Below are 27,417 nucleotides of genomic sequence, written 5' to 3'. Positions count from 1 at the left end.
TTTAGTGATGTAATATCAGCTTGGCCATCGCTATAAATGTTTAACTGGGTTGAGAACATCACTGATTGCAATGACTACCCCTTGGAAGACACTACAGTGATCGGGGAGCCTGAAGTAGTTCCTTATATCTAGCTGAGATTCCTCCTCCGACTTTTCTGTCCGATTCATCTGAAGATGTTTATGGCCCCCTCTGGGCCTAGGAGTCCCTCGAGGCATTAGTCTCTGTGAGGGATGATTGTATTGAAAGGAGTATCTGTGGTACTTGGAAGTCCGTATTTCCTGTGACTATGTTGCTGTTTTTTAGTAAGGATGAGTGACTTATGTGTTATAGTACCCATTGGTCGGAATCCTTTGGAAGCTCATTTCCTGCAAGATCAAGGCCCCGGAGCCATAAGATATCATTTAGCGCATCATTTGGAGTGGGTCGAAGGCGTCCCCTGATTTAAAGGGCGGCTGGTCGCTGAACTTTGCATAGTTGTGTGGTGATCGTGCTTTTCGATAGAGCCTGTTTTGAATAGTTTGACTATTGCCAGATATAACCATTCGACTATGAATTTATAGGTCGCATAGAATCTTATTAACTGCTATTTTCTACGGAAGAGAAGACAGGACACCACCTTACCGGGTGCAGATAATTGTAAATTAAAATAATATAAATAACAAATATTTTCATCCGGCTGAATCCCTCTAGGACTTATTTTGTGAAGAATTTAATTTCCTCACAAAGAGAAGAAATTAAATTATTAATAATTGAATCCATTTTTATTGTACATCAAACAGTGCACATACAAAAGTAATGTTATGAACTTGAATCTATGGAATGAAATGAATCGAGGGGGAGCGTTGTGAGCAGCGGCAAAATCCGCGGCTATACTTTACACTCGGTACTCACTCAGTAAATATTTGAGCGTATAATTTATGGATATTATACAATATATTTTATGTCGTTTTGTATCGTTGTACTCAAAAGGGACATATTGATTTTTTTGGTTTAAAATCGGGGGTCGGAAACGATTCTTTCTAGGTGTTACACATATCCACTGTCACCACAAATCTAATATACAAAGCTTTTATAAAACATTCATATTTGTAGACAAATTTGTTTTACGAGATAATTTTTTTTAACCAATAAGACTTACCAAATTCTCCGTTACGTCCGATGAGATGCAAATATTTCTCGCAGTGCGTGTTGCCTCGAATATCTACCGGCAGGTCAGTTTGAGTAATTTGAGTAAATAAATGTATGTTATATGCATTAAAAATTAGCCCTTGATAAGAAATTTGTGGTTATGAGAACTTTTTCTAGTCCTGAACGAAATCGATCTAAAACAGCAACAGTTGCTCAACAGTCAAATCACCAGAAAGAACAGCAACAGAATGACCATCCGAAGTCATCTTCGATGCAAGCCAAGCCGCAGTAGGACGCGTCTAAGAAATCACATCTTAAAAAAGTTGTAAAAATCCCTCTCTACAATGTATGCATCGACATTTTACAAATAATGTCAAGGAAAAACGAGCGGGAATGTTGTGAGCCTTTTATACTATGAGGCTCGCACATCACATTCATAAATCATAACACTCATAATTAATCTAAGATAAAAGTCAATTAAAGACAAATCTCGCATTGAAGCGAGCCCTTTGCATACGACACTGAAGTTTAATTATACTATTAATTATTAAGCTAGTTTTGTTAGCGTAGGGAAAACATTAGAATAGCAAAACGAGACAAAAGATCAGCTAACCCACACCCCAGAGACAGCGGCAGAGAGGAACCAAGACGGAGAGCAACAGCAGGGAGCGAAGAACAGCGAACGCCCACACAGAAATGAAGCCCAGGAAGGGAGAGAGAGAGAACGGCGCTCAGCCAGCCACACAGAGAGATCCGAAGCAACGAAATCACTCTCTTTTGGCAAAGTCCAGTTGACCCGAAAATGCGACATCGAACGCAGGCTTGTGTTCGGCCGGCTTTGGCGAGAGAGGGGGAGTCGAATTCAAGAAGCCAAAGAGTGCACTCATTTCCGCGGTCAGTCAAAGCGAAAGCAGACGAATCGCCACGTGTTGGTACCAGGAAGCGGGGAGCCAGAACCCAGAGGGCAAGGAGATTGCAACGGCAGCCGCGCCACAAAGACTGGCAGACGAGAGCCACTAATGGAAACACTCATGGAGCATCGACGCTGGATCCGCGGGTAAGCTGGCCGATGGCCGAGATACGGAAAGAGTAAGTGGGAGTGCGGTGGTCCTTGCAACGGGATCGCATGCGGGATGCGTTTTGGGTATGCCACACTTTTCCTCCCCTCCGGACTCGTGGCCTGGCTCGTCTCTAGCAACAGGGGCTTTATACTTCTGGAGTAGGGGCCTGCGGTGTTTCTGGTGTGCTCCCCATCGCTCGTCTTCTTTACGGACCCGTACTAATTTTTTACGTAGTGTTACCAACCATGCCATTCTATAATACTCTATTCGCCATTATTAAAAGGCTATGACTCCGATTGTGTGCGTCACAAATCCTATTAAAAGCCTTAAAATATGAAAATGCGTTAAAGAATCAGAGAATATTAAGAACACTTAAGGCTTTAGCTAGAAAATATATTAAAATTACCAAAAATTAGTATTGAATATTACGTTTTTTTTTATATTTCAGCAAAGTAATGCTTTAAGTTCACGACAACAAAATTATATCTTCCTATTCAAAAAACATTTATTTTGCGACAATTACATCAATTTGGATGATACAGTTGAAAAAGAGTTGCTTTACCATCAAAATCTACATAGTCTACGAAGCGAACGTTATCCAATAACTGAGATGGAGGCAATTATGTTAACGGCTCTTCAGGGGCAACTGGAACTTGGTGATTGTCGTGATATATTAAATGACTATCGAGCAGTTGCAAGTCACTGCTTGCCACCAAGATTTGTACCCAACATTCCCCACGAAGCCGTCGCTATGCATCATCAGAGTCTTCGGGGAATGTTACCAGCAGAAGCAAAAAAAGCATTTCTTAATTTAATACAAAGTTGGCCTCTCCATCGCGCCACAATCTTTGATGTAATGGTAAGTACATAGATTGTAGATAGTAAGTAAGCATAGATTGTAGATCAATATTATATCATTATCAATTAACATAGATCGAGCTAAACAAAAATAATATAAGTTAGAATAGCAAATTGAAGTTATGAGATCATAAAAAATGTAGATTTAATTAATTCATCTATTAAATTTAGCAAAGCTTCACCTCAAACTGGCCGCGAATGCTTTGGTTAGCAGTTGACCAAAAAGGTATTCACTTGCTGGAGCATCGATCAAGGAATATTCTATGCACTCACGACTATGAGTCTATAATATCATTTTCGCCAAACTTGAATTCATTAATGATATTTACTGGAACGGAAAAAAAACAATCCAAAGTGATTTTAAGCACTTCCCAGGTAAGACAAAAATCTGAGAGCACTAAAAGATGTATGCATTTCCATTTGGTCTATTATTGGACTATTATTAGGAGTTAGCAATGTGTAAGTCTGCTGCTTAATATAAGGAATATAATTAATATGGCTATAACAGCAAGGCAAAACGTAGTCAGTGTAAAATAGTCAGCTTATCATGAGTCCTCAGTAGAACTCACAGAAACCTCATAAAACTTAAATTTGTTTAAATCTTTCATTAGAAAATACATACGCGGATAAAATACACACAATTTGGACCTGCAATTCGTACCGAAGAACTACCTTTATTTTTGTTGTGACCATGTTAGCCTTTAGGTCAGAACGATATGTTCTGACGGTAGCTGGAGAGAAGGACGAATCCCAGCCCACTTTTACCTAATAAACGTCCGCATGGTCGTGTGCCCCTTCGCATTGCCTAAGCCGTAGTGAGAAACTTATTGCAGTTTAAGGACAGTCTCATCCGTTGGCTTTGAGTATTTGGACAAGATTCCCAAGTTTCCCAAGAAGCCAAAATCTGTAGCTTTCCAGGGCCGGGCAGTAGGTACGGCAAGCTTAGTAGGGTATGATGTCGCGTTGCGTTGATTCTGGTCCCCGCTGCCACACCTGTCCACGGTCACGATGGCGACGGCATCGTTGGTTACTATGACGCCCTTATCTACTTCTAGCACCGGAGGCAGATCGGTGGATTGCGTGCAGATTGTACGATTTGTGTAAGATTTGGAGTGCCTTTGCAAGAAGTGACTTTTTTTGTCGGCAATCGTAATATTACTCCGCTATGGGCGACAGGGAAAGTAGTTCTATTCTTACAGATAAAGGATATATCTTGCCATCTCAATTACAAATATTATTAGCTCCTTATCAACTAGTACCCTCACATTGGCAGCGCCCAATAATTGGGTTACACTGATACTAGTGGAACTTACATTTAAAATCGCCTCCAAATCATTACTATCGATTTTAGCTGGATTTATGATATTTACTTTTGCCAAAGTGGTGGCGATCATTATGTTCTATAGTTCGAGCATCAAAATTCTCTTCCGGGTCAGGAGGGTTTCATAAAGGTGTGAAGTATTTATTTTTGCTTTCTTGTTAACCTGCAGTAGTTGATTTGCAGTTTCGGTGAGAGCATTAATTTGTGCTTGAGTCTTTGAATTTATAGTTATTGTCTTTTGCTAGCGTTTATTAATCCATACTCAACCAGTCGTGTCCGTGGTAGGTCGTTGATGTATCTTAAGAGCTATAAACGGCTGCTGCTCCGAACAATACTCGTTAAGATCTTAGTGGAATTGAAGAAAATTATAAAAGCCTGCAAGTTCATTTTGTTTATTCCCAATAAAAGTTCCCCTTATGGACCTTAGCGCGTTGCTACAAAGCTGTGATTTCAGATCTACCTGAAATTGTCTTTGCGGACCACCATCCCAAATCTGTTTTTACCCTCTGTTCGACGCACAGGAGAGTTACTTCATCATCTAGTCTCCTATTTGTGTTTCCTAGGACCTCTTCTGTTCCTCTGAAGTTTGTCCTTTTGAGCCCTCGTTAACCTCAACATTATTTCTTCACTGGCTTGTCTACAGCTTCTATTACAAACTTTGGGTTTTTAAGATATTAATGTGCATCCGCTACATGATTTTCCTTGCCTAGTATGTAAAAAACCCTTGCCCCATACTAATAAATGCTTGCCTTCCAGCGTTGTTGGGATTTCTGTCAAAAACTAAACAAATCAGCGGCGTTTAGGTAGCTTTTTCCGTATAGGTAGTGGCGAAACGTATCTAGTGCCCAATCTCCCTTTTATTGGTCAATATGGTCATAATGATTATAATTTTTTTTTTAATAAAAAAATTCCTTTTAATGGACCTAAAAAAAACATTATTTACACCAAAATCTTTATTTTTGTACTATCTCTGCATTGCCGCCATGATTTGTAAATTTTTGATTTTCTACGATTTTCTTCATTGATAATGATTATATTTGAGTAATTTGATAAAAATTAGACTTAATCATTATTCTTGATAAAAAAAAAAAATTAAAAAACTCAACAGGAATCGATGGCTTCTGTGTTAGAATGTGCCCCAATACTTATTATTGCATATACTTTTTAAGAGACCATAAAGCTACCGCCTGCGCTCAAATTGTATTTTTGAAAATACATAAACAATTTTTTTTTTTTGGTTTTGTTGTCGGAAATACGTTGAATTAATAATTATTATTTAATTTTACAAAAAGCAATTTCGACAATGATTCGTCCGCGAGGTTGCATGTCTGATCAGTAAGCATCATTTTGAGTGCCAAAAATTATCTCTCAACACTAACTTGTGTCGCAGGAACTCAGTGCACCACTTTGGCCAGCTGGTATAAGTTAGTGAAAGAGAACGTTGCTCCTCCTTAAGCAAATTGGCATTGGGCTGTAGCCGTTCATTTCGGCATATCCTTTCTTGACCTGGCAAGACCTTACCCCGAACAAGTTGGAGGGTTGTAACTGGCAAGTAGTAGTAGTAGTAGGTAGTAACTGGCAAGACCTTACCCCTTACAAGTTGGAGGGTTGTCTAAGTTCCTGAATGGCTTTGACTTTGTCAGGGCTTGTTTTTGTGCCTTCAGTTGACACAACAAAGCCAAGGAACTCCACATATTCCTTAAAGAATTGGGACTTTCCTTTTGACACCCTCATGTTCGGGTTATAGAGGCTGCTGAGTACTGTGCAATGTCTCTGACATCTTTTGACTTGCTCCTTAAGTCTTCTTGGACGTTGACATGCAATGACTGCATCTTGCAAGAGGCGATGCAATTACTGCACCGTCAAGTGGCCCGTCCGAAACCAGCAGATGGCTGTTACGCGATCATGCAGGAAAGATAGCTATTAGACTAATATTCGAGGAAAATTACCACTAAAATTACTAAGAGAACTAGGCATGCGTTCAAAATACAAATACCACTGCAAATACTAATTACTAAAAAGGTGTGTAAGGATTAGTAATTTAATAAGAGGAAGAGAATTAGTGGTGGATATAATATGGTAGAGGGAATTATAATCCGAGCATAAAACCCTAAACGGTTCATGCAAGGAATAACTCGATCTACAAAGTGTAAGGAACAGCGGTGTACAATTTCTAGTAAGCCTAATAGAAATAGTGAAGTTTATGCGGCTCAACAGATCAGGGCTGTCTATGTCACCCCTGATCAAGTTGTGCATAAAAATCACACCAAGCATTTTTCTACGGTTAACTAAGGATGGGAGATTTACTAATAGCAGTCTACTAGAGTAAGATGAGAGCCTCACACCTGCATCACAGTTAAGACCCCGCAGAGCAAAGAGTAAAAAGTTTTTCTGTGCTGATTCTATACGGTCCTGGTGTACTTTGTACTGAGGGCACCATACACAGGAGCCGTATTCTAAGATCGGACGAACAAGCGAGGTATAGAGAGCCTTTGACCACCTCTTTATAAACCCAAGCACGCCCATGGCCTTATTTACCATGATAGAAATGTGTTCAGAAAATTTTATCTTGGCGTCTAATATAACACCAATATCATCCACCAGGGTAATTCTATCAAGAGAACTACCGCATAGGGTATAGGGAGCCAACAAGGGGCTAAAAGGATGAAATGTCATTACTTTGCATTTCGAGGCATTAAGGAGTAACAAGTTTGCACAAGATCATGACTGAAAGTTATTGATATCAGCATGCAAGCGAGAATGAAATGAAATGATAAGGACACTCTGGGCACAGAGTTTGACATCATCCGCATACATAAGTACTCGAGAGTATGTTAATACACAGGAGCAGGTGAAAACACCGGCTTAACTAGTCGAAGATCATGAAGTAAAGAACATATATTTAACAAGGGACTGAAAATGCCGTTCGTCCTCGGTAAAGTGTATGGGTACGGATGCCCAGAGTAGCTTTCCTCAGAATAGGTGGTTTGAAAAAATTGGGCAAGAAGATCGGCAATTGCCTGATCATTATTTGCCGACGTATTACAAAATGATAGCGAGGATGGGTGTGCGGACGTTTTACGGTTACTGTTTACGAAGCAGTAAATCTGTTTAGGGTCCTAAGAAAAACGTATCCTGCATCGAGATAGGTAGTTCTTATATCATTGTACATTAAGAACTGAAAAGTTTGACCGAGCTATTACATCGCGGGAGTGAGAAGTAGGAGAACCAACTTCTTGAAATTTTTTATAAAGTCTTGATCTTAAGTTTTTTGGCTGGATAACTCTTTGGTAAACCAAGGGGGTTTTCCAGATCTAATCGGACAAGAAAGCGGGACGCAAGAATCAAAAAATGTGCCAAGAGTATTGTAAAAAATGTTTGTGCCTTTTATGACACCGGTGCACAAGTACAAAGCGCACCAATCAAAATCCTTAGTTAGATTATTAAGTTTCGTAAACTCGGCTTTACGAAAACAACGGACACGTTCAGGTGGCCTACTCGACCGATCCAATACAGTTGGTCCTATATCTAGCGACACTTCGAAAGTAGGATGGTAGGCGTGTTCAGGTATAGTGAGCGGAAGGGCTCGGGTTAATAACACTGAGCTCGGATCCGATACAAAGCACAGATCAAGCAATCGACCCAAGGAGTTTTTCACATGGTTGACTTGAGACAGGGACAGGTCAAGCAAGCCGTCAACAAAGTCATGTCGTGATATGGGCACTAGGTTACTAGACTCGTTTAACGAAGATCAAACAGTTTCTGGCAAGTTAAAGTCACCAAGAACTATCATATGATCTTTATCTGATATCGAGGATGAAACAGCGGTTAAAGTGCGCTTATAAATAAAGATAGCGAAAGTGGCAAGACTCAGTTTTACACACAGGAAATCCAGTTCTTGGTTATCCTTGGACTGTGAAGTGTTCCGACGTGAAGATAGAGTCCCTTGCAATCAGAACCCCTCCTGCACGTCGAGAGAAACGGTCCTATCTAAAAGTTGTGTACCGACCTGCCAAAACCTCGGAACTAAGAATGCCCGGATTTAACCAGGTTTCAACACAATAACGTGGGAAGAAAATGCAACACAATCCCGGAAAAGAATGCTGAGCTTACTACGTAAGCCTCTAACATTCTGGTAAATTACTAAAAGAGAAGTTAGTTTTTTGGAAGAATGGAAGCAGGTCGGGAAGATGAGGAAGTTGAGGTTGAGGGTGACACACTGGAATGATTTGCAAGAGTTATGGGGTGCCTATTCTTCTTCTTAACTTTAAACTCCTTCACCACCAAATGTCCCGGCCAAAGCTTGGCAGAGCAAATGGTGTTAAATTCAGTTGGGGAGATGCTTATCTTAAACGAGGCTATCTCCCTGGCATAAGAAGTTAAACTTCTCCACCTTCCGATCCACGGCTTTTATTTTGCTTTGAATTAAAGCAATTATATCATTAGATGTGAGGTCAGGGGTTAGCCGTGAAACAAAAACTTGTCGTTTTGGAGGGACTGCCACCAGTGGTTTGGGCACCACAGGCCTTATACCTGTGGTGGCGATATCCGGAGGTCCGGAACTTCTGATCACTGGTAGGATCGGAATAGACGGGACAGCTAGCGAGCTTACGGACACCACGGACACGGACGCTGCATACGTACTTGGCTGCACGTTCTCCGAAGCGATGGATTTGGCTACCGAATCTGCATCGCCAGCAGCTGTCGTTGTCGTTGGAGCAGCAGAGTGACGGTTGGGCACTTGCAGATCCCGCGGAGTGACCCTTTTACGCCTCGGAGACTCATTCAGCAGTTGCAGACTGCCAAATTGAGACTCCATGGCTAGGAGCCGATCGTACTGCTTTTTAAAGTCAACGGTCAGCTCCTTACAGCCCTTCCGCGTCTGCCTCATAAACTGTAGTGCAAGCCATTACGTATTGATATGGCATCGCCCACTAGGCCCGTAAACCCAGAGCATTTTGCGTTCACTACGCTATCGCAGAGCCAGCAGGGGATACTCGGCTGATCATGGGTGATCTCTTTGCGACAAGTTTTTTTAGCACATACAACAGAAAACTACATAATAAAAATAACAAAAAAAAAATCGAATAATATTTCAAAACAAACAACTATCGGACCAGTGTGCCAAACCAACAGTTATTGAAGTTGAGGTGATAGGGAGAGAGTGATAAAACAACAAAATGTAATGCAATGTAATGCGTGCTCACGGCAACAACACAAAGTCAAGCCGACGCCGAAAAATTATAAGTTAAATAAATAATAAAGAATGTTTTAACACAAATCAAAAGGCATGCACGGAATAGAATAGATTTCCAAATTGTAGATTTGTTAGGAAGTTAATTAAAGTTTATTTATGAAAACACAGGCTTTATGCAAAACAAATGGAAAATATTCGGAGCGCAAAACAAAAACGCGTCTGATCTACGAAAGAGAACGAACGTTCGCCCGACTACAATTGGCCAGCACATTGCTGCCAATGCCAAACAATGTTTGCCAGGGCACCTAGTGCTAGCTATATGATTTTGTAATCGAATATTGATTTGATTGATGATACTCTGCTTAATTCTATAAACGGTCCTTTATATTTAATAAACTTTATTAAGCTTTAACCTGCCTTATACATACAATCTATATTATCTATCATATAAATAAGTATATATTTTATTAAATGATTATATTTCTTTTTCAGGCTTTTCAAATTACTACGCTCATAAGGGAATATTCAGAAATTTCAAAAACAAAAAATACTAAAATTAAATAAAAAAAATAAAATAAAATAAAATAAACAAAAAGAAACAATTTAGAGAAATAATCTAGCCGACTCAATAAAGCATATTATAATAAATCTTGTTGATTGTATATTAACTATATTATAATAACAATTAATATAATTTGCAAAAATTTGCTAAAAATATACTCCTTTCGTTTTAATACCCGATATTAACTCAGTATATACATATGTATGTATATGTATGGTATGTATTTTATGATTTATATAACATATGCAATATATTTTATACGTTATAAGTAAATGTCGAAAACGGGTCTAGTTGATGCCACATAACCAGCAGAAGATAAACGTTTGCCTGGTAGCGACCGAACGGATAACGCCACAGCGTTCACCACAGCAGGAACGCATTGTAAAACAATATACAAAATAAGCACAAGCAAAAATAAAAATAGCAACAAAAGAACTTCCACCTCCAGTTTAGCTACAGAGAGATGAACGAAGCACAGAGTGGCCAACACAGAAAGGCAGCAAGCGCGGTGCGTGTGTGTTAGTATGTTAAGATAAGCAGAATGTAGAATAATCGACTCAGACAGAGTGCAGAGTAAAAGGCCTAGGTTAGGTTATGGTGGTATCCGGGAGGGAGGACCGATCTGCCAGGGTCCTGTGATGACTGTGAGTAACTGCAGATCACTGTGCTCTACTGAGCCCATATAGCTCCACAGATAGCTTCTTCGATCAATATGGCCATATCGATCTCCCAACTTTACAGGAAGTGGACCAGAGCTGCTTGCGGCGGAGACGAGAACAATAAAAAGACCGAAGAACGACCGTTTTTCATTAATGTGAGACTGCGAATCCCTCTCCGTTTATTACCCCAAACTATGCTGCAGCGAATGTTGCTTGCAGGGCCGAGAACGAAAATAACAGTTGATCAGAAACCGGATCCCAAGCAAGTCCTAAAGTTTTAGTTACATGGCTGACATCGTCGAACTTCAAAAATGTTTCCTTGTCCTCTGCTCTGTCGCTTGCTCTGTCGAGGGTAAAGCAGTGTCTAGCTAAGGCAATGGTCCGGCGTCTTCCTGATTTAAAGCCTGGGCCGAGCAGCGAGTATAGGGCCGGATACACTACGCAACGATGCCACAGATGAGTGCATCGAATGGGGATTTTGCCAATAAGGCGGAGGAGATGATGGCCACCAAGAGGCAACGCTCGACTGAGAGTGCCATTAAAGACAGTCCTGCGAACAAGCGGCAACGCGGGCCCAAAAGTGCAGCCCCTCCACCGAAAGCGGCCAAGAAGCCAACAAAGCCAAAAGCGAAGGTCAGCGATATGACCAAACCACATCTGATCGTGGAACTCATCGACCGTAGCGAGGAGAACGGCAAGATGACATCGGCACAGTGGAAGCTGGTGCATGCGCATCTCCTAGACCAACAGAGACAGTTGTAGGATATGTGATGAACCTGGGGTAACCGAACCCCTGGAACATCTCATCTGCAACTGTCCTGCTCTCTTAAGGGCAAGGAGCAAATACCTGGGCGCGCCAGTGCTGGCATCACTGGAAGATGCCTCCAAGAGGACGCCACAGCAACTACTGGCCTATGCGAGAAATACCTCGATTCTCGGGGACTTGAAAATCCCCTAAACACTGCCGCGACGGTTCATAACCCCCATCGGGACAACTAAGGGCCATATTGGCCTATGTGGGGCCCCGTTGAGGGACGTCCGGGTCAACCTAACCTAACCTAACCTGATCTCTGCTCTAAAGAGTATCATCCAATCCGTTTATGCCCTCACTTCCTTCAGCTGACGCTCGCTCCGACTAGATTTAGCAAAAGCAGCTTTGTTTGAACTGCTATGCAAGGGGCCACCAGATACGAGCATGCCAAAGCACCCACAATTGCATCACGTGTGGAGACTGGCACCACACGCTTCTACACCGTAGCAATCTAGCAAACTCCAGCGAAGCGATTTCCACAACGGCACAAAATTCTACATCGTGGCCTGAACTACATCTACAAGTACCGAGCGTACAAAATCCAAGTTCGTTCGAAGCCCAGCCGAACGTTCAGTCGTATTTCGCCTCCGGCACGAATGCTGTCCTTCTAGGCACGGCCATCGTTAATATTTGCCACCTTGGAAAAACTTTCCACGCCCGCGCTCTGATCGACTCTGGCTCAGAGGCGACGTTCATTACAGAACGTCTTGTTGACATGATCGAATTGCAACTCCAACGTATCCAGGCAAAGGTCTCCGGCCTAAATAATGCCGTATCCGCTCAGTCAAAGAAGCTCTGCAATTTTTTCATTCGCTCTCCGACTAAGCCGGGCTTACAACTAAATGCCACAGCCTACGTTATTCCGGAATTGGCCGCGAACCGCGATCGCATCCGATCTCGCAAAGGGTTTTGAGAGATCTGCCGAACCTCTCATGGGCGGATCCGATCTTCTATGGCAGTTCACAAATAGATGTCCTGATTGGAGCGGATATCCTTCCGTCCATTCAGTTAAGTGGCTTACTGAGCAACATCTGTGTCTCTCTCCTCAGACAGGAAACCATTTTCGGCTCTGTACTCACAGGTCCAGTGCCTCAGGTGATGAATCAAATCTTATCGTTTTCGAGTCAAATTTTCAGATGACCTATTAAACTGGTAAAAGATTCGGGGTCTTTTTACGAAAGCAATTTCCTTCCAGCTCCCTCCGCAGAAGTTCTCGAACGGTCTCCTACGCTTGACCGAAGGGAATATTTCCTGATGTTGAATGTGAATGTTATCAACATAGCCACACCAGACCATGTAACCGGGCGCCAATTTCCAATGTCCTAAATGTGCCCCTCACCCGTTCCAAGATCGGTACTAATATGTGTTCGACTCCTGTATTTCATCTTAGTTCTCCGCATCTAGACATGGCATCCAGAACCGACGTGCTCTAATTTCTTCTCGTGAGCCCCGAGGAAAGACTCCTTACCAACAAATATTGCGGGAACTGCCTGGCTCACCAACACTCCGGCAAGGATTGTCGCAGTGGCAGGTGCAGGGTGTGTGGCAAGAACCACCACACAGTAAGCGTAGAATGTCCGCACACCCCTCCTCGCTATCATTTCTCATATGCAAATAACTTGTAAATTATATACAACCTCTCGACTTTTATTAAATTCAAAAATTTGCAACACTTATTAAAAAACGCTTAATAGTTTAAAACTGACTATTTCAATAAAATCCGACTTTACAACATTAGTCAGCTTACTTAATATCCATTCGTTACACTGCTCTCCGCCTAATCTTGTTCATCTCGAACAAGTTCCAAGTATCTTCCATGGTAAGGTGCTAGTCTCTCGAGATGTATCGCTTTTAGTTTTTGCTCTTCGGTTGTCTTTTTTTACCACATGATTAATTCCAAATTTATTTGTAGCTTCGGGAATAATTCTTTCTTTCTTGTGGATTATAAAACAGCCTCTTCTCGAAAAGCTCGACATATCAATAGTGATGTTTCAAAGGTAATGCTTGACTGACCGCTTCTTCATACGTTTTTCTCTGCATCATTGCGCGGAGTGTGTCTAAGTTCCTGGTACCGTCTATGAAACCATTGGTTTTGCATCTCTTAGTGGTGGATATAATAGGTTAAAGGGGATTGCAATTATGCAATTGCATAAGACCCTAAACGGTTCATGCAAGGAATAAATCGATCTTCAGAGTGGAAGATACAACAGTGTATAATTTCTAGTGTGTCTAATAGGAATCATGAAGATTATGCGGTTCAACAGATCAGGGCTACCTACGTCACCTACACCAGCACCTACACCAACACAGACACAGAGCTTAACAACATCTGCATACATAAGTACTCGAGAGTATGTTAATACCGAAGGCAAGTCAATAATAAAGAGTGTGAAGGGAAGAAACTCTCGAAGAAACCTTGTCTGGTGAATAGAGGGCGTCTCCACCGAAGCGAGTCAATACCAGATGATGCAGCCTTGACTTCCGAGAAGACATATTGAAAGAAGCTTCTCCGGTGAAATGATGTGGCATGGTATATCAGTTTAAAATATACCTTCGTTAAATAGGCAGGCGCGTCACTGCCGAGCTCCATCAGACCGAACCTTTCAAAGCTGCCCTGTGAAGCGTTGAATTCAGCGCAGATTGATTCTCTATGATTTAATCGCGCGCGTAAGCCAGCCTCGTAAACTGAACTATGGAATCATCCGTAAGAAATGCGCTCATCGCAACGAGTTGCCGTTGGAAGCATGAACAATATAATGGGTTTCCGCCATTTTACGAACGCTGTAAGATCAGGTTACTGAAAAACGAGAGAGACACTATTATATTTGCAAGACGACGATAAAATAGCCTGTATACGCGGTTCAGCCGAAAAACCCAGCGACGAAAAACAAACGCTTCCCGTTTTCTCTCCTGCTTTTGCGTCAGCTTCTAAGGGCTTTGCACTAACACAAGCGAGAAAAAACCAGCTTTTTGACGGGGCTTTTTTTTGCCCTCAGCTATAAGAATGGCTGCGCTTATATATATATGTATGGCTACAGCCTTTTTAGAGCACGAACTTTGCAGTGAACAGTACCGAAATGCGTTATGTCGAATATCACTGCTTTGTGTGTTTCTTGTGTTTGTGCGCAAACAGATCACGTCGGGGTCACTAATATGTTTAGAGAAAAACATCAATTATATCACTTTGATTTAAAAAAAGACGCACGTTATAGTAAATTAAATGTGGTAAATGTTTATAGGCTCTACAGACTGAGCCCATCCCGGGGGAATGATGGGATATTTTGACAGATGTGAAACTCCAATTCACACTGGCACCATCCACCGTCCGTCAAAAACAGCTGATGCCAATAACAAGTACATTAAATTTGCGCAATAAATGTATTAATTTGTTTTCTTAGAATGGATGATGAAGATGTAGCAATTATTTCGGCTGTCGTTCAACAGCAAAATAACAGCAACCCCGGCTCAACAGGCAGCATATGACTTTAATGAATGACATGTAGACCGTAATGAAAATAAGAAACTTATATAATTTTATTTTTCAGCACTTCCAATAAATCATTCTGCAATTTTTTTGCGTTTTGATTAGGTCCTACACCTTCTTTTCCTGCATCATATCATTATTGTTCACAATATATGTATATATATTTCATTTAACGTATTGTGGTTGTCCAATGTGTTCTGCTCCATGTTGTTAATCCGGTAGCTTCCCAGGAACGAGTTCAGCTTTTCTTATTGCTGCCACCCAGATGGAGCACCCCCGCTCGGTCCAATTTTTTTCTGCTCTGCTCCACGCAAATCTTTTATCTTTTCCTGCCAAATGTCTATTAGCAGGTTCTCTTGAGTGGCACTTCAATTCAGCCTGCCACCTGCTGTTCTCTTATCTACTGCATTGTGTATTATTATTATACATTATAACCAAATTAATAAATAACATCTATATCTATTAAACTTACCACAGGAATTTGCTGCTCCTTTTTATATATATTTTCCAACTTTCGACATTTTTCATCTGTTTTGGAATGCTTGGAACGTTAAAACCTTATGGACCATCCCCGAAATGGATGGTGGATGGTCGTCAGTGTGTATATCCTAATATACTGTGTTTGTGGTCGGAGCTACTCCAACAGCGCGGCCCGGCTGCAGCAGCAGCCAAAAGCTCAGATCAAGCGCAAGACCGACAAAGCTAACCAGAGAGCAAGATTTAGCGGGGAAAGCGCTAATGGAGCGATATTTAAAGAACATGCAAAATAGCATAAACAAACAGTGATGCCCAATTTGTTGTGTTTCATTTGCATTGTTCCAAATCATAAATTACTCTTGGGAACTTATCAAATGTTTTTTAAATTAATCGAAAAAAATGTTTTTCGATATAGGCGTAGCCATTTTCTTAAGAATCAAACAAAGGTCGCGTAAAACTCTTTATTAGGAAAAATGGGGACATTAACTGATTTTGGACAGATTGCTTTAAAATGGGATCCAAAAAATTTAGAGATACGTACCATGTCAGTAGAAAAGACATTGGAACCACTTGTGCTTCAAGTTACAACTCTTGTAAACACCAAAGGTCCCAGCAAAAAAAAAAAAGGTAAAAACTAGCGCTAATTTTACAAAACTACGGTCTTAATAATTAATAAAATAAAAAGGTATTTAATAAAAAAATAAAAAGGTATTTCTGTAATCAATAAATAAAATTTGCATGGACACGCAACTTACATACACGGCAGGTCATGGATATGTATCTGTATATTAGGCGATGGTATACACATATGTATAAGATGGTATTGCCTTTTTTTATTGCCTTGAACGGATACTATACCATACTATACTTTAAAAAGGATATTTTTTTGTAAAAAAACTAACCAATCTGACTTCGAGCAATTAAATTTTCCAGCGCATTAAGTGATCTGTATGTACATACATATGTCTGTTAGTATGTCTCTTGATGCTTCAATCATCATAAAATATGTATACATATATTAATAAAATATTGAAACTAAAATATAAAAAAAAAGTTTTTTGTCCGAATATGTTCTGCGTAAAGAAGTGGCCGTTTTGATACTTTTTCATATGCCAAAGACAGTTTTTTTTTTGTTTTTATGTTTAAAATGAGTATTAGTATCATTGATCTTCATAATGAAATAAAATATTTTTGTTAAAGTTAAATAGTTTTCGAGTTATTTATAAAGAAAGTTGAATTAGACGGGTGTCCGAATAAATGTTGGCCTGACTGTACATATGTGTGTATATCTTCTATGAACTTTCACTACGGTTCATCTTCATTGGACGTACCACCTTCATGAAATGTCATGCCATGACATCGTTCTATATCCATTAGATCGGTAAATTTAAACCTCACTTATTATCTAATGGATGCGACAAAAAATATGAAAAAGCAATTTTTAAAGAAAAGCAGCTCAAAAAATTTGTCTTCGAATCCGGCATACTTAAAAAAGAGAACAAAAGTAATTGTATTTAGCAGGGAACTGTAACAAGTTAAAAAAAAATTGCAGTATAAAAATTAATTTTCAAATTTGTATTCAAAAAATTTTTGCATGTCGACAAGCGACAAGCGTGTCATAGATTCTTTAATTTAGCGAGAATAAAAAACGACAATTTCAATTCAAAGAGATCCTTTTCCTTAAGATATTTTAATTTGTTCAAAAAAAGAGCATGTATCCACTCTTGCACGCTTCAAATTTGTTGTTCCAAAGGGCCTTAGCTTTTATCATATTCCGAATAAGTATTGGCATACTCTCGACTAAATTTAGTAGGTGCAGGCCAGGTATCATGCGCCACTCCGACTTCAAGCGCTCCCTTTGGGAGCTCACCCAATCCCTTTCGTGCAGACTCGTACTTTTCCAATGTTTTTTAAACAGAGCCCATCGATTTTCAATGGGATTTGGATCTGGACTATTCAGCAGTCCACTGGAATGAATGAATTACATGAATTAATATTCATAGATTAATAGATTAAAATAGTTTTGGAACGTCGTCGTCGCATCAGACGAAAAGAGGTGGAAAAAGTAATTTTCTGATTGAGTACTTTGGATGATTTGAATATTTAAATTTGAATTTTTTAAAAATAATGGAACCTTTCAGAATATCGAATTTTCAGTTCAGGAGGTATGAGCATTCAAAGATGACCATTTGTTCAGTATCTAGCAATTTACTCGGTTAGTATGCAGATACTGCGTCTTTCGGGTCAAATGCAAAATAACAGTAAACAAAAATTTGATATAATTTTTTTTTATTTTAAGTTTTGGTTTGTCTAACGAAACACATCAGAAATTTGAATTTAAACGTGTTTGTTTATCCTTACATAAATTAAAAATGCACTCTGGTATTCACTTTTATTATTGTACGGAAAAATTCATTCTAGGTTTGTAGTCTGAAAGTAAAATTGTTTTCCATTACATTTAATTCTATGAAAATTGAAGAGTATGAATTAGTTAAATAGGTGGTATTCCTTAGAAATTTTTTTGGACGTGACCGCCTTTACATATCCTTCAATTAGTGCCAGATACCCAACTCTAAAATAAAAAAAAAACATTCCCAGACCATCCTGCCTTACCGTTCGTTTTAGGCATTAACTTTCATAGCGTTCTCCGACTTTGCGATGATCATTCGTCCTACTTTCTCAACATCGCGTTTAGCGAAATTTCGTATAAAATTGTTTAAAGAAGACCTATCCCAAGTTTTGGGCTAATACTGAGAAAACTAATGTTTTCTGACCGCAATGCAATATAGCTGCCCCATCGACTTAAAGTTACATAACACGAGTGTCCAAATTTCACTGTCCGCCACTATAAATACATATGTATGTTAGATATGACTCTTGTCTTGGTCTTACAAATAAGGGTTGACACTTTCGAAGTGTCTGAAAAAAACCTCTCATTTACGGACACGTTGAGAAAAGAGACAGAAAAGACCAGATCAAATCTGTTTTTGCTCAACTCGCTCAAGCAAAGACCGATTTTTTCACATCTCATTTGCTACTGTTTTTCACTGAGCATTTTTTCGCGAGCGAACGAAAAAAGTGTCTTTTGCGTATGTATGCGTGCTTGTAGGTTTGGTGCCTATGACAACGACCTATAATCTCCATTATCATCACATCTGTTCTTCATCGTATCTGTTCCGTTTGCAGAGAATTTGCAAATATATAAAAATATACATATTATACATATTGTACTGTCAATAGCCCAATAGATGCGGAAAGCATGAATAAATGAACATAAACACGAAAAAAACTAAAAACACTACTCAGACACTTTTTGGTTTTGCTCATCTACTGACACTTTTTCTGTGAGCGCTTGATCAAAAGTGTATCTCTAAGTTGTCTCTAAGTTTGTCTACAGCAAAGGGAAAAAGTGTTGACCGTTGTTTGCGAGCTATGCTCTTAACCCAATACGGGTCGCTCCCAAACTTTTGGAAACACCTACATAATTCGGTTTTTACACGGTTGATTGGTTCATGAAAAAAACCGTTGATGGTATGCAAAAAATTGATTGGTTCCTTATCTATTAACCTATTAAAATTAGGGAACAAATTAGGAAACGTTGGAAAAACAAATTTGAGTATAAAAAATGTCTTAACCAAACAAGTCTTCCACACAAAGGGAATTCTCATAAAATGTTGGTATCTACAATTGCTCTGACCAGTAAATTTGCTTGTATGCAAATACATAGTATGTATACGCCAAAAAAAAAAAAAAAAAACGAAAGAAACAAATACATATGTACATTGTACATGCTTTATACTCTTTCTTGTCTTCGTTTGGTTTCTATTTGTGTTATTTTGAAGCGTGCTAAATGGAACAAAATCGTGTAAAAAAATGTATTATGTTTTATTTTCAAACCGTGTTATTTCTAAACCGTGTAAAACCAGAATTAGGTTTACATATCATAACATAACTCAAGACCGTAAGCCATAATGTTACCACCAACGTGATACTCCCTTAAGCTCAATTTCTATTCTGATATGGAATGCATTTTATAAAAACGACGGCATTTGTGTAGGTTAGAAAATTTCAAAAATTGTAAATTTTATTTAAGGCTTATTGATTTTATTTTTTAAGGTAAATCCAAACGTGCCAGTGCATTAGTTGCAGCGGTTGAAAAAGCTACAGAAAACTTTATTCAGAAGGGAGAACAGATTTCCTATGAAAATCCAGACATTACACAAGAAATGCTCACCGCTGTCGATGAAGTACGTAAAACCGGAGATGCAATGAGCATTGCAGCCAGAGAATTTTCTGAAGATCCGTGCAGCTCGCTAAAAAGGGGAAACATGGTTCGAGCAGCCAGAAATTTGCTTTCAGCTGTAACTCGTCTATTGATATTAGCTGATATGGTAGATGTTCATCTGCTATTGAAATCACTTCACATAGTGGAAGATGATTTAAACAAACTTAAAAATGCATCCAGTCAGGACGAGCTTATGGAGAACATGAGGGTATGTCTGAAGTCCTGTTTTTTATTTTGCTGTCTCATTTATCTGTGTTTTTATTTACCCTTAGCAATTCGGGCGAAATGCAGGAGAACTTATAAAACAAGCAGCAAAGCGTCAACAAGAACTTAAAGATCCCCAATTGCGGGATGATTTAGCAGCCGCTCGAGCTATGCTTAAGAAACATTCCACTATGCTTCTAACCGCATCCAAAGTCTATGTTCGTCATCCGGAGCTGGATCTAGCAAAAGTAAATCGAGATTTCATTCTAAAACAAGTTTGTGATGCTGTAAACACCATTAGCGATGTCGCTCAAGGCAAGTCATCTCAACCGACAGATATATATAGCGGCGCCGGGGAGCTGGCTGCTGCTTTGGACGATTTTGATGTAAGTATAATTCATTAACGAATGTAACATAACCATTTATGAAAAGTTGATTCAGATGACCGGTATAACTGCTTCCGTTGCACATACACCAAAATAACCAAATACAAAAATTACCAAAAAAAAAAAAAGCGAATCAAAGATTAGCACAGAATAGGTCGATCACAAATTCCAAATATGAAACTATATATGTAACTATTCTATAATTGCATATAATAGCTGTAACTATAAGAACAGGTCAAAAAGATCAATGGCACTTTGAAATCCTCGGAAGAAATATCCGTTTTTACTACGATCAGAATCCCACCGGAAATTGTATGACTCTTGGGTTGAATCTCTTGGAAGAAATTCATGCAGAGGCCATGTTTACTGTTCCAGTGGTTTAGATATAAGATAATCGGGGAGGAGAATTATAATGAAGGAGATGTTACGCTTATCGGTAAAACCTCCGAAAAACGACCTGTATAAATTAGCTTTATACTCTTATAAATAATATAATTGTTAACAGAGTATTTAAGACTAAGTTCATCTTCAGGTCTTTTCTTCTTGTTTTCATGAGCACCAAAATTGATTGATGACTACATATGCTGCATTATTTGCTCTCATTCGTAACTAATTTTATTTAATGTGTAGGAAGGTATTGTTATGGATCCCATGACCTACAGTGAGAAGCGTTCTCGTCAGCTACTGGAAGAACGCCTGGAGAGCATTATAAGTGCAGCAGCGCTAATGGCGGATGCCGACTGTACAAGGGATGAGCGACGAGAAAGAATTGTCGCTGAATGCAATGCTGTAAGACAAGCTTTACAGGATTTACTCTCCGAATACATGTCCAATGTAAGAATTATCGCAATATTTATACTGTACGTCTAAAATTATTTAAAAAATGTACTTCAGATAAGTCAAAAAGACAACAGCCCCGGACTGGTTCGTGCGATTGACCAAATGTGTCGCAAAACTCGGGATTTACGGAGGCAGCTGAGGAAAGCTGTTGTTGATCATGTTTCCGACTCATTCTTGGAAACGACTACACCCCTTCTGGATTTGATTGAAGCTGCTAAAAGCGGCAATGAGAAGAAAGTGCGCGAAAAAGCCGACATTTTCACCAAACATGCTGAGAAGCTTGTAGAGGTAGCCAATCTGGTGTGTAGCATGTCTAGTAACGAAGACGGTGTTAAAATGGTTCGGTATGCTGCTGCCCAGATAGAAAGTTTATGCCCACAAGTAATAAATGCAGCATCCATCTTGACTGTGCGCCCAAACTCAAAAGTTGCTCAAGAAAACATGACCGCCTATCGCCAAGCATGGGAGGTCCAAGTTCGTATTTTAACTGAAGCCGTCGACGACATTACTACCATTGACGACTTTTTGGCAGTATCTGAGAATCATATTCTTGAAGATGTAAATAAATGTGTAATGGCCTTACAAGTGGGCGATGCTCGAGACTTGCGCGCAACTGCTGGATCCATTCAAGGGCGTTCCGCTCGAGTTTGTAATGTTGTTGAAGCTGAAATGGATAACTACGAACCATGTATTTATACCAAACGGGTTCTGGAAGCGGTTAAAGTTCTTCGAGAGCAAGGTATGGAATTTAAAAAGGTCACATTTCAGATAAAAATGATTTTCGCATAGGTAGACAGTTTCTGTACTTTGCAGTTTATGGTGTGGAGTCTCCGAAAAAACATGTTTTATTATTTTAGCACTAGCTTAAAGTACAGTTTGTAGATTTTTAAATCGAGTTTTAGTCGCGTTTTTTAGATGCGGCTCGCAGATGAGATTTCATAAAGGTCTCGGAAGTAGCAATTTTAGTTCGGTTTTTTATGTTTTTGCCATAATGTTTCAGAACACACCTAGTTGTACCAATTGTATCACCTATTATTCATTATTTTTCAATGTGAATGTCGTATTCAAGTGTCGCATTTTTTAAGAACGAGTTATGTCAATTACATTTTTTTCCTCAATCTACTTTGGTGAATATTATTATTTTTTTTTATTCAAAATTCAAATTCACCGTTTTCTTTGGCTTGTGCCGGAAATATTGGTGACTAAAGTGTACATTTTAGTGTTTCGTATTCAAGTGTCGGGGAGTATATATGTATGTATGTATATTTTTATAAACGTAATTAGAAAATGCTTTAGAGGAATACAGAGAAAGTGAGACAAAGCTACCAGTATATTTCTAGATTCTAGTAGATCTGTAATCTGTATTCTCTGCCTACTTGATCTACCCAATCCGTTACAATATAATACAAATTCGTTTCTTCCAGTAATGATTAAATTTGAACAACGAGTGGAAGCTGCTGTTGGAGCTCTTTGTACTAATACTAACAAAGATGTCGACGAAAATGAGTTCATTGATGCCTCCCGACTGGTTTACGATGGAGTTCGCGAGATTCGCCGCGCCGTTTTAATGAATCGAGTAGGTAGAGTAGTAGCTACCAGCTATTTTCCTTTCCCCTGCATTTTACATTTAATATATTAACTGATTATAAATAGCACTACGTAACAAAATTTATCTTTTTATTCACGTTACGAAACAAACCGACTATTTCTGATAAATTTGGGGCTTTAAATTTCTTGAATGAATTTTATTTTTGTAATTCGTGTTTTCAGAGGTTGTGCCTCTTATTTTCAAGTAACTTATTATCTTTCATCTTGTTGCATTGAACTTTGCAATTCTGAATTGTTAGAAGTTAGAAGGCATTTAAAAAGGTACAACCCTTGAAAAACATTAAAAGAATACGTTATTTTAAGTTTTTTTAAAAACCATATAATGACAAAACCCTATAATGGTTTGGTTTAAAGCGTGAATATGGTGTTGCACAGTCAATGATAATGCAATCAATGATAATAATAATAATCAATAATAATAAATGTCAGAAAAGAAAAAGAAAGAAAAATATCAATTATCTAATAACATCTCACAAAATTCAGACGACTACTGTTCTTTTCTAAAAACGATTGACAAATGTAATGTACATATTTGGTTAAATTCATCGGATTCATTGGTACAAAATCCAAACTAATTTTAATTTGAAAATATACTTTACAATATATTTTCCATATTGCTAATATGTTGTACATGTGGTAGCATGTGTATTATAAAATTTATTTTTTTTAAAATTATTTAAAACATTTTTTGACCCAAATTGTACACAGCTCGGAATATAGTTATTCTGAAAATCCCAAGATAACACAGCCATCGTGCGCGGCTGACCAGAGTATGATAACCCTATAATTATTTTATTCCCTGAACACGAATCCAAGAACAGATTTGTTCCATCACGCCAGGTTTTTTTTTTCTAACCTCAAACTTATTTGAAAAATTAATCGGATTCGCTTCACTCGTGGGCTGTGTTTTCCAAGCAAACGATACAAAATTCAGCTAAATATATTAATACATTTTTTAAAAGTACTGTCAACTGATTCGACAGATTCTGATAGGTAGGTCTACAGACTTCAGTTTATTAAGCATTTAAGACAAGTACCATATTTATATTGTACATTTTGTGTATTGTATATTTATATTATTACAATTTTGTTTAAATAATTTCACTTTATTTATAATTTAATTTTAGAGTTCAGAAGACCTAGACACAGATACAGAATTTGAGCCTGTAGAAGACTTAACCTTGGAAACACGAAGCCGATGTAAGAGTTTTCCACTTTAATTTTTGTATGCTTGCAGTATTAAAGCTTGATTTATCTTTCAGCAAGTGCACATACTGGGGATCAGACTGTCGACGAATACCCAGATATTAGTGGTATTTGTACTGCTAGAGTGAGTTCAAATATTAATTGATATACTATACTATACTATCTATGGCACAAAATATTTTTATCAGGAAGCAATGCGGAAAATGACCGAGGAAGACAAACAGAAAATTGCCCAACAAGTGGAACTATTTCGTAGAGAGAAAATGACTTTCGATTCCGAGGTCGCAAAATGGGATGATACTGGCAACGACATTATTTTTCTAGCCAAGCACATGTGTATGATTATGATGGAAATGACCGACTTTACAAGGTTTGAAAAAATTGCCTATTATGTTTTCTTATTTTCGTTGAAATGACTGCCAAAAATGGTACGCTAAAGAACATATCAGGTTATCGTCGATGCAAGGGTGGGAGTATTTAGCATGCATACATATATACAGAAAAGACACTATTGCCGTTCGCTCGGGACAAAGTGCTGAGTGAGTAATAAAAGATAAGTGTACAAATCTGTCTTTACTTGCGCGAAGAAGGAATTGAGCAAATATTTGATCGGGTCATTTCAGTTTTTTTCTCAATGTGTCCGTAAATGATTTTTTTTTAGTGTAAATGTAAGGGTCAACCTTTATTGGCGAGGTCTGGTCTTTAAAATTTGCTGCGATTGCTCTCCACTTTTACTCTACACATAGCTACCACAATTTCGGTGTTCGAGCTTTCAGAGTCGGCGATCCTATTTGTCCTATTTATATGTATGTATAAGAATACTGCTGGTTCTTGCACTTCTTGCACTTACACTCCCCGACACTTAAATACGACATACTAAAATGTACACTTTAGGCACCAATATTTCCGGCACAAGCCAAAGAAAACGGTGAATTTGAATTTTCCTCAAATCTGTATTCAATTTAGCATAAATTTAAAAAAAATAATAATAGCAATATTCATCAAAGTAGATTGAGGAAAAAATTTAATTGACATAGCTCAAATTTCCGTTCTCAAAAAATGCGACACTTGAATACGACATTCACATTGAACAATTTTTTATTTTGGATGTGGTCGCGACCGGACATCGAATAAATTCTCAAAAATCAATTAGAGTGTCCTTATTACGAGAAAAAAATTTGGGTTGTGGTAAGTCCTTTTTAAATGACGAAAAGTCGACAATAAAAGCCTCGAAGGAAAAAGTTTTTGGGTCCAATTTATAGCTATGTATTTTATGTATCAGAACTGCAATTTTTTTTACAAAAACCTCAACAAAAGTCATTTAAAAATATAAGGGTGATTTTTTTAATTACATAAGGATTGTAAAGTAAACAGAAAAATATCAAGATTGTGGTAAATGGAAAAGGACAATATGGTAAATTTAAAATTTATGCTACATTTTCTCAGAGGTCGTGGGCCCTTGAAAACTACCATGGACGTCATCAATGCCGCTAAGAAAATTTCTGAAGCAGGTACGAAACTAGACAAGCTAACCCGAGAGATAGCGGAACAGTGTCCAGAAAGTAGCACCAAGAAGGACCTATTAGCTTATCTGCAACGAATTGCTCTTTATTGTCATCAAATCCAAATTACTTCTAAAGTCAAAGCAGACGTACAAAACATAAGCGGGGAGCTAATTGTTTCTGGGGTAAGTAAAACAATAGATATTTGAATTGTACTTTATAATAATATTTTGATTTCATTCTCAATTGAAAGTTGGATAGCGCAACATCGCTTATTCAAGCTGCCAAAAATCTTATGAATGCAGTAGTTCTTACTGTTAAGTATTCCTATGTAGCTTCGACTAAATATACTAGGCAAGGAACTGTATCAGTAAGTATAAGTATTTCTGAAATTTTACCCACGTTCATTAACAATTTTACATATTTATTTCAATTCAAGTCTCCTATTGTTGTATGGAAAATGAAAGCACCAGAAAAAAAGCCTTTGGTGAGACCAGAGAAACCCGAGGAGGTTCGAGCTAAAGTTCGAAAGGGCTCTCAGAAAAAAGTTCAAAACCCTATACATGCTTTGTCTGAGTTTCAGAGCCCCGCTGATGCTGTATAAGGAAATTTAATTTAAATTTAGTTTTATATTAATCAAGTAAATTAAATAAAATAAATTAAACATTAAAATATTTTAGTAAAAGTCTAAGTTACAGTTTCTCAATACTAAGGATTACAAAAAATCATAAATAAACATTGGTTACTAAAACTTGTTCCACTGAGAGTTAGTCCATTTAACGGGTACTTGTGACTTCTTTTTCATGTCAAAAACAGCTGATTTTATATGACAAAGCAATAATATTTTCTACCCGAAAATAATTAAATCGAACTGAATTGATCTATAAACCAAAACATTATACAACTAAAAAAAAATTAAATTTTTTAAATTTGGGTTTTATGGACACGGAAATGCATGGTTTCAAAAATCGGTCGCGAAAAGTACACCAGCAAAAATTGGGCCAGGCAACCGAAATTTTTGAATATATTCGAAGAATTAGGTTAGTCAGGCAGGCTCCGTTTTTCATTTACTTTTGCGGATTACGTTTTCAACCCAAACGTTTTGTTTTCGATGTAAGGTTCTCCAGTTTTCACATATTTTTGCTGTTTGCACCAAAACGAAAATTGTTGTCCTGGCCAATGTTTTCCGAGCCAAATTTGAGGTTGGGTTAAAAAAAAATGTTTTAGTTTTGAAAACGAATAAATCTTGCGAAATTTGAAAACGGGAGCCAGAATTTATGTGTATTCTAAAGTAAATCGGAAAACTTTATGAAAAAGGGAGCCTGGCTGAGTGACTTGAAACAAGGTACAATTGATTCTATTGATATATATACTGAGATAAATTTCAAACCGATACGACCACGCCCTTCCCAATCGCTTATACTATGTTCAATTTCTATACCCTTTAGAAGTCTATAAGATTTATGCGGAAAATGGATGTGTATAACGCCCAGAAAGAAGCTTTTTCGACGCCATAACGTATGTTTATTCTTGATCAGCATCTGTCCGCCCGTCCGTCTTTTTTGACGCCTGTTCTCAGAGAGAAATATAAGAAATTTTGTATCCCGACTCCTGTTATATCACACTGAATGCAGTTTTTTTTTAACAGACAGAGAACGTTATAGTTCTTTTATCTTGGACGTTGACATGCAATGACAGCATCTTTCAAGAGGCGATGCAGTTACTGCACCATCAAGTGGAAGCGAAGCGTTAACCGAACCGAACGCGAACATGCAGGAAAGATAGCTGTTTGACTAATGTTCGAGGAAAATTAGCACTAAAATTACT

At 38.3% G+C, this 27,417-nt stretch overlaps 2 protein-coding genes and 1 long non-coding RNA gene across 8 annotated transcripts in view; all 3 read left to right on the top strand.

Moving 5' to 3' along the window:
• LOC108154923 (unconventional myosin-VIIa) overlaps positions 1 to 10,135 on the top strand; it is a 118,681-nt gene extending 108,546 nt beyond the window's left edge. For 5 of the 6 annotated variants that reach the window (XM_033389752.1, XM_033389754.1, XM_033389751.1 and 2 more), the window contains 3 exons: positions 2,639 to 3,049; positions 3,220 to 3,423; positions 10,059 to 10,135. In XM_033389752.1, coding sequence (XP_033245643.1) covers positions 2,639 to 3,049; positions 3,220 to 3,423; positions 10,059 to 10,130 — 687 coding nt within the window. In that variant the 3' untranslated portion in view covers positions 10,131 to 10,135. Of the gene's footprint in view, positions 1 to 1,753; positions 1,983 to 2,638; positions 3,050 to 3,219; positions 3,424 to 10,058 lie in introns of those variants that run through there. The other variant, XM_033389753.1, reaches the window with a different exon arrangement.
• Positions 10,136 to 15,969: 5,834 nt separating this feature from the next.
• Positions 15,970 to 26,264, top strand: LOC117187079 (catenin alpha). The gene is made up of 12 exons (XM_033388931.1): positions 15,970 to 16,186; positions 19,676 to 20,052; positions 20,117 to 20,434; positions 21,065 to 21,268; positions 21,329 to 22,013; positions 22,699 to 22,850; positions 24,010 to 24,082; positions 24,145 to 24,212; positions 24,277 to 24,458; positions 25,535 to 25,775; positions 25,844 to 25,960; positions 26,030 to 26,264. The coding sequence occupies exons 1-12, from the start codon at positions 16,033 to 16,035 to the stop codon at positions 26,192 to 26,194; spliced, it is 2,736 nt and encodes a 911-aa protein (XP_033244822.1). The 5' UTR covers positions 15,970 to 16,032; the 3' UTR covers positions 26,195 to 26,264.
• Positions 26,265 to 26,578: 314 nt separating this feature from the next.
• Positions 26,579 to 27,417, top strand: LOC117187080. Its single transcript, XR_004471864.1, has 3 exons — positions 26,579 to 26,935; positions 27,039 to 27,108; positions 27,239 to 27,417. It is a non-coding gene; the product is annotated as an uncharacterized LOC117187080 (long non-coding RNA).

This window comes from Drosophila miranda, chromosome 2 (assembly GCF_003369915.1).
Source record: "Drosophila miranda strain MSH22 chromosome 2, D.miranda_PacBio2.1, whole genome shotgun sequence".
NCBI classification, from domain to species: domain Eukaryota; kingdom Metazoa; phylum Arthropoda; class Insecta; order Diptera; family Drosophilidae; genus Drosophila; species Drosophila miranda.
The sequence above is the reverse complement of the archived record's forward strand: the minus strand, read 5'-3'. Positions and strand labels throughout refer to the sequence as shown.

What these genes read in the sequence shown, in the direction of transcription:
- LOC117187079 (XM_033388931.1), top strand. Translation starts at nt 16,033, where the DNA reads ATGGGGACATTAACTGATTTTGGACAGATTGCTTTAAAATGGGATCCA. An exon ending in TCCCAGCAAAAAAAAAAAAG is followed by an intron (nt 16,187 to 19,675) that starts GTAAAAACTAGC and finishes TTATTTTTTAAG; the next exon opens with GTAAATCCAAACGTGCCAGT. An exon ending in CTGCTTTGGACGATTTTGAT is followed by an intron (nt 20,435 to 21,064) that starts GTAAGTATAATT and finishes TTTAATGTGTAG; the next exon opens with GAAGGTATTGTTATGGATCC.